The sequence below is a fragment of the Equus asinus genome, chromosome 5 (assembly GCF_041296235.1).
Source record: "Equus asinus isolate D_3611 breed Donkey chromosome 5, EquAss-T2T_v2, whole genome shotgun sequence".
Lineage (NCBI taxonomy): Eukaryota > Metazoa > Chordata > Mammalia > Perissodactyla > Equidae > Equus > Equus asinus.
This window is the reverse complement of record NC_091794.1, coordinates 80,337,722-80,345,416: the sequence shown is the minus strand read 5'-3', so window position 1 is coordinate 80,345,416 and position 7,695 is coordinate 80,337,722. Positions and strand designations below refer to the sequence as shown.

Genomic DNA, 7,695 nt, shown 5'->3' with positions numbered 1-7,695 from the left:
ATTTACAAGAGTTAATGGTTTGGTAACAACATGCTGTTCACCAGCTGTTTCTTGCTTTTATTCACCTAGCGTCAAGTTGTAAGCATTTACACCATTAAATATCCTTATAAAATACATTTTAAGTGGCTATGTAACCAAATGCAATGGGATCGTCTCTTGGTGAGTGCGGAGCCGAAGAGCACAACCAAGGCAGAAATAGGTGAAGAACGGTTTATTGCTTGCGCAAGCAATGGGGATCACCAGGGATAACTCCCAAAGCAGTCTCCCCCAGCTCAGTGCAACCGGTGGAGACTTTAAAGAGAGCAGAAGATCTGGGTTTATTTGCGTAACAACTGTGTAACAACTGTGTTCTTCTAAGGCCCATACATAGCATGTATACGTGTTGTTACATACATCACATGATCTAAAAATGCTTATCAGGACCCTCCCAGAGAAGGAGAATTTAAGAAGCTAATGAATTAAGGTAACTTTAGAAAGTGTGATGTTGGAACAGCTGTGGTTTGATTTCTCTGCAAAACAACAACATCTGCAAAACGGGGACATCCGTTTCTGCAAACAAACCACATAGTTTCTTCTTGCTTGAAAAACACTGGACAGATTGTTTGTTTTAACCAGATTCTGGGTAATCCTTTCTTTGCCTGGTTCCCTGGTCACATCTATACAGTAGACCATTATGTGGCCCTACCGTAATATGTTTAAATCACTCACTATTTCAGTAGTGTTGTCAATTGGTTCCAATTTGCTCCTATCATATGTGGCACAATGAGAATTATTATGGCAATGTTATAATGTTACTTTTCCAGCATTTCTAATGTCTATTTCCTAAAGTGTCCTAAAAGTGGAAATACTGGGTTGAAGGCTATGAACATATTTAAGGTTCTTGATACATCAAGTCAAATCATCTTGCAAAAAGATCAATTTACACTCACACTAGCACGTATGAAAGGCCACGTTTCTTTGTATTCTGGCCACCTCCAACTCTATTGTCTAAAAAGCTGTTAGCCAGTTTCAAAGGAAGAAAAGTGATATCTCTGATATTTGCATTTCTTTGGTAGCTACTGGGAGGAGATTTTCCCAAATGTTTACTGATGGTCTGGATTTCTTTTTGGGAATCGTTCATATCTGTTGCCAGTTTGCTGGCGTGTTTGTATTTTTCTTACCAATTTGCAAGAGCTCTTTCTATGTCAATGATGTTATCCACGTGTCTGTAAGTATGTTGCAATTATATGCCCTGTTTTGTTATTTGCCTTTAATTTTCATTCATTATTTATGCAACACTCTGTCTCCTGGGTGGTGGGGCAAGGTAACACCTTTGAGGACATTGTGAACCTGCACCCTGGCCTCTCAGGGAGGGCACAGGCATTCCTGTTAAAATTTTCCGCCGAGCCTAGCTGAGTTTTTTGCAAGGAGTTTCACAAGCAATGTACATCAGCAAAGGGGCTGAAAGAAGAACCCAAGAGGGCTGCATGCTAGCTTGTGGAACGTGTCTCTAGAACCTAATGGGATTGCTTTGTTGGGTGCTGGAGTTTCTGCGGCAGCAAGCAGAGGCAAAAGCCAGTAAATATGAGTGATGCTAAGTAACATGACCGCGCAGATTGGAGAAGCCTGGGAAAAAACAATTTATGTCTGTAAAGATTCTATGAGGAATAAGCAGATTTTCAAGCAAGAGGGAACAGAGCAAAAAAACCCCCACTGAGTTTTTAACTTCTCTCTGGAGTCCCTAAATTTTGCATCTGGGGTAACATTAAGCCCACTGTCCCTCTCTAATTTCGCTTGTCCTTAAGTGGACAGAGTCTCCTTTCCTTGAGATCAGCCAAGACAGGATATAGTTTTCCAAAATGAACTTTATTAGAAACAAGGAGAAAAGGGAAATCAAGAGGTATAAAAATACAAAAGAACAGAAATGAATGGTCATAAAACAGTATTCTTCCCCTTCCCAAGATAATTTCAATCAACCTCAGGGGCTCTAACTGACACAGTTGCCAGATGGGTGGATACAGGTTCATTTCCTCCTTCTCAAGTCTCTTTCTCACCCTGAGATTCTCCACTTTTCAGTTTTGAGTCTCTACTTCTTCTACCTTCCCTCCCTTTTTCTCCTTTACTCTCTAGGGCTCCTGTCACTTCCACAGCCCAGGAGGATCATGGCTGACTCCCAGTGGATAGTTCATCCCTCAGTAATAAATTTTAAAAATTAAAACTAACATTTGTTGAAAAATTACTACATGCCAGGCTCTGTATTAAGCACTTTTCATATATTGTCATATTTAATCCCTACAACTTCCTTGTGAGGAAGAGATACTTAAAGTACTTTACTCCTGAAAGTAGTAAAATCACTTGCAGAAATTCACAGTTTCTAGTAATTGGAAAAAGCAAGTCTCTCCTCCTGTTCTGTCTGGCACTAAATCCAGCCTCTTGACCAGTGTGCTGGATCTTCACAATTGTCTCTGTTCCAACCACATCACCAGAGACACTGCAGTGGTCCAAGCACCCTGTTGCCTCCCATGGGGCGAGGGTGAAGAGTAGGCATTATGGAATCAGCTCTTCCAGCTTTATGGAATCAACACCTCAGGGAGTTGGTGAGGGTGAGTCCTGCTTTGTTCAGCTCCCCAGGTCTTCAGCTTTAAAATCTCACTCTGCCCCATCCCATCAATTTGAGGAAAGCCTTTTTGACATCCTTGTTCCTCAGACTGTAGATGACAGGGTTGAGGAAGGCTGTGGCGACGTTATAGAAAAGGGCCATTTTCTTGCCACTGTTTGACAAGGAGTCAGAGCCAGGGCTCATGTACATGATGATGCAGGGAATGGCGAAGATGGTGACCACGGTGATGTGGGAGGCACAGGTGGAGAAGGCCTTGATCTGCCCCTGGACTGAGCGGATCTTCATGATGGTGGCAGAGATGTTGGCATAGACAATGACAACTAGGGAGAGTGGGACCACGATGACATTGAACCCTACGATGAAGTCTACCAAGTCATTGAGGGATGTGTCTGCACAGGCCAGCTTCAGGATGGCAGGAACCTCACAAAAGTAGTGGTCAATTTCATTAGGACCACAATAGGGCAAGCGCATAGCAAAGAAGGTATCACACAGGCCACCCACCACACCATATGCTGCACAGATGCCCACCATGAGGAGGCACGCCCAGCGGCTCAGGATGACCTTATATCGGAGAGGGTGGCAGATGGCCATGTACCTGTCCACGGACATGATGGAGAAAAGCCAGGACTCGGTGATCTCAAAGAGGAGGAAGATGTACATCTGGGCTACACACCTAGCAAAAGAGATGGCCCTCTTCTTGCTGAGAATATGCACGAGCATCTGAGGCACAGTAGTGGTGGTGTAGCACACATCCAGCACGGAGAGGACACTGATGAAAAAGTACATGGGCGTGTGGAGGCGCGAGTCCTGGTGGATGAGGGTGATGAGGAGGCTGTTGCTCACAAGGATCATCAGGTAAAAGACTAGAAAGAAGGTGAAGAGCAGAGGATTGGCCCTGGGGTTGGGGGCGAAGCCCAAGAGAATGAATTCTGTCACAGTGGACTGGTTGAGCTCCTTCATTGTGATCTGCCTGTTTAAAGAGTTTTGGGGATATGTAATTTACTGAGTGTCTGTGACAAGGGCATGTAAGGAATTTTCACACCCATTGTTTCCTTTATATTTCCTAACAGGAAGTTTGGATTGGCAGATGGAGGTACCACTGGATTTGTTTCCATGGTAGTTTGAGTGGTATTGGGGTTTGGTTCAGGATTTAGTGGAGGGTCACAGTGATGGAAGTGGGGAAGGCAGAGTCAGGGAAGCGCTGTGTGCTGCGTTCCATCCTGGCCTGTAGGTGCCTATTCCTCCTCCTAACACAGCCTCGCTTTTCTCTCTATTACTTACCCTATTTTCTGTTTTCTCTTGGGACAACAGAGGTTGCTATGTCTTCATTTAACATTAGGATCAGGGTTAGGGTGGTTATACTCATTATTTGGGTTCAGGTTTTTACCACTGTTAGGATTAGGATTAAGGTTAGATTGGGGATTAAAGCAATGCTACGTAGGATAAAAGTTAGACTTAATATTTAAGACTTAGCTTTTTCTGATGAATGAGACTTCACTCATATTCATCAACAATGACATTCATTCAAAATATTTTTACCAAATGTTTGCTATTTATTATAAACCAGGGGGGCAACAAAGAGTTATAAATAATCTGGGTGGAAAAAGTGATTTCATGCTGTTTACCGAGATAAATTCTAAATATGTTAGAGTTAAATGCAAAAAATAAAACTATAATGCAGCCTAGGAGAAAATATATGGGTGAATTTATTTTATGATTGGATTAAGAAAGGCCTTTTATGCAAACCTCAAATCCTTCAGCCTCATGGTGATGACACCTTTGCCTTTAATATGCAAATAAAGTAACATAGTTCCTCATTCCATCTGCTGTAACAAGTCCAATAGTTTCCCCAATAGTTTGGAGGGTCCTTGTGCATCCTGGTCACTTTCCTCTAAAATCCCTGCTCTCATTGAATCCTTGACCTTGCTCATTGCCTTACCTTTGAGGGGACTGACCTCTTCAATGGTTCATCCCTATTCTCTTTCTCGTTTATGCCCCAAACCTCCCCAAAACAAGGCTGTCATTTGTAAGACTTCCTATAGGCATGATGACTCACAGGGCAGTGCAGAACAGAACACCATGAAAACCGAGTGTTTAATATTGTCAAGTCTCTAAGCTATCTCTGCAGCAGTGTTTCCTCTCTGGTTCCCAGCCAGCTGTCATGTTACTGGTGTCTGCTCTCCCTCCTGGACCCTCCTCCCATCTCCCCTTGTCTCCCTTCCCTAAGACTCCTTATTCCTCTCACTTGGGCAGCCAGCCACCAACCCCACTTCCTCTCTCTCAGTAATTTCAAGCTTCATCCTGTATCAGAATCACCTGGAGGTCTTGTCGCATGCTGCTGCGCCTCACACCCAGAGTTCTCCTTCAGCAGGTCTGGAGTGGAATCTGAGAATTTGCGCTTCTAACAAGTTCCCAGGTAATGCAGATGCTGCCTGCCTTTGGGACCACACTTTAAGAACCAGTGATCTGCTCAACTGTGCAGAGAAAGTTGGCTTTCTCTCAATTTCTCTGTGTCCATATTATGTCCAACCTGCTTAGTTTTCCCCCTTAATTTTTTTCCTCAATGCCAATATTTTTTTGCTTTCACATAAGCATAAAAACAAAGAAACAGTAAAGGAATGGATGAATATTTTTGGAAATATAGAAAAGAAATCACCCTGTAGAGTTTCCACTGGACAGAGGAGGACGCTCAGGTTCGGAGAGGTGATGTGATTTGCATGGGTTATACACCAAGAACATCAAAGCTGCTCCTGGAGCCCAGGTGTGCTCGACTCCACTTCCAGGGCTCTGTCTGCCTCGCATGCTGCCTCATGCTATGATGAGCCCAAAGAGTGCTGGAGCCGATGAGAGGAGGAAGTCAACGCACAGGGATGGGTGGACACGGGCAGAGAGAGCCCAGGCCTGCTCTGAGCTCTGGCTGCTCACCCTGGCTTGGGCCCCATAGAGGCACACACAGGCTCCCTCGCAAGATGCCCTGCCCCCAGCTGCAGGTCTTCAAGCCAGTGGGCACAAGACCAGAAGGAGACTGTCTACTACTCCCAGCTTACATCCCACCCTCTCCCACACGCCCACCTGCCATCCAGCTAGGGCAGGAAGGTCATTTATCATTATTAATAATAAAAGAGACCAGAATTCCTAATGTACATATAAGGCCGTCACCCTTGGGACCGACCAACTTACCTGGCCATTGCCCCTCTACGTCCTATAAGAGCCAGGCCTGTGCTCATGGGAGCACTAGTTTGCTCTATGGCTTTGGGAAGTCACTCAGCCTCCTTGCCCTTGTGATCTCATCCATCAAACGAGGGTGGTAGATAATCTGTAATGGCTCCTCTAGGATGGACATTCAACACTTTTCTATTTATGCCTAGATTTGGAGGTGAATGGGGTCAGGGGTGGGGCTGCAGACATAGAGCAACGGGTGACAGTGTCCCCAGTCCCATCCCTCCCTAGGTGCCTGGGCTAGACCGTGGTTACACGTCCTCCAAGGAGGACTTTCAAGGCTGAAATAGTAGAGGAGGCGTGCATGTCTGAGGGGACACCATCCTCTAGACGGCCTGCTCCCTGAGAAGAGAACTGGAAATGGGCGTTGGACTGGGTGGGTGTTGGAGAGCAAGAATGGAGTCTTACAGTTTCAGAGTTATACATTGTCAGGTTTTTAAAAATCCTTGAACCTTTTTGTCAAAGGCAGACTTCTGCAGGAGCTCAGAACCCACTCCACTCACACCCTCCTCACTGAGGCACGTGTGGCTCCCCGAGGCTCCTCTTGCTAGTTAAAGGCTCCTTAAAGCTCAGTTTGATAACCACTCATTTTATCAAAGCCCAGAGAGGGAAGTAACTGCCCTAAGGTCACACAGCAAGAGTGTCTGAAGTGGAGTGAGCACCCAAGTGGCTTGACACCTAGTCTAGGCTCTTACACTGCCAGTTGCTGATCTCAGAGATGAGCCATGAGCCAGGAAATGGGACTTAGGGATGCAGGGAACCTGATGCTGCCAACTACATTCTGTGCCCAGCTCCTGAGAGATGGAGGCCCTTATACAAGGGCCATGGTGACGAGAGGCAGCCAGTTCTTACCTCCAGCTTGTACCCGTAGGCTGAGGGCAGAGGAAGCAGAGAAGACGCGGGTGACAGGCCTCTGACCCCCAGGACTCCTTGCCTTTTGATGGGTTTGTGTCTTTGTTCAGAGCGGAGCCTTGGGACTGGTTTCCACTCTCACTTTCCTTGGCTGGCTGGCTGTGTGTCTTATGGCCAGTTGCTTGGCGTCTCTGAACCTTGGGTTCTGACCCTGCCACAGCCAGGTTTGATGATACCCTGTTACCAAGAAGAAGACAGAAACGGGTTGTGTGATTGCGAGGTCCTGGTAGGGGGTCAGCCTCTAGTCTCCACGTTGGCCAGAGCTGGGGGCTGGGGTGCCAGCCTTGGACCCTTGTTAGGAGGTAACAGGAAGCAGAGAAATATTGTTTGCTTTTTCACTTTGGGCCTTCATCTTTATCTCCTCCTCTCATATCTACTCACCTGCAGCACAGGCTAGAAGATGAAAGACTCAGGATGGTTCTGAATTTCCCCTTTGGCTCTTTACTGCCTTGACTGTGAGAAGGTAATTGTGTCTTATCTGCAAAAACAGGAGGTTGATTGCAATGACATCTGATTCTGTCAGATTCTGAAAATATATGTTTTTTCCTCCCTTCCTCTTTCTCCCACCCTCTGTCTTATCACCCACACACACACACTCCCCAGTGTCAGCACAGACCAGCAGGGGCTAAGAATGATCCAGAGAAACAGTAAAACTAGAAAGCAAGAAAAGTAGAGAGAAGGATGGAAGAAGATAGAGATGCCCCAGAAGGAAGAGAGAGGCACAAACTCAAGCGACAAGGAGGCAGAGAGGGGCACAGAGAAGAAGAATCTGGGGACACAGGCAAGAAGAGAGAAGAACAGATGCTGGGAGCACAATTGACATCAACAGGAGGAAGAGGATTGGGGCTCAGGAGGAAGAATATTTATTCTTCTTTTTGTGTAAGGAGAGGAAAAAAGATGAAAGGAAAGTGGCATAGAGACGTGGAGACCCAATGGCAGGGAGTCAGTGGGACGGAGAAGGTGAA

The 7,695-nt window shown here is 45.8% G+C and overlaps 1 protein-coding gene across 1 annotated transcript; it reads right to left on the bottom strand.

Annotated features, from left to right (window-relative positions):
* Nucleotides 1-2,620: 2,620 nt before the first annotated feature.
* On the bottom strand, nucleotides 2,621-3,559 carry LOC106847764 (olfactory receptor 2D2-like). The gene has a single exon (XM_014867244.3). It carries the CDS (start codon nucleotides 3,557-3,559, stop codon nucleotides 2,621-2,623), a length of 939 nt encoding a protein of 312 aa, XP_014722730.3.
* Between the last annotated feature and the right edge of the window lie 4,136 nt (nucleotides 3,560-7,695).

Excerpts from the sequence above, each read along its gene's own strand:
- LOC106847764 (XM_014867244.3), bottom strand. The coding sequence starts at position 3,559 with ATGAAGGAGCTCAACCAGTCCACTGTGACAGAATTCATTCTCTTGGGC.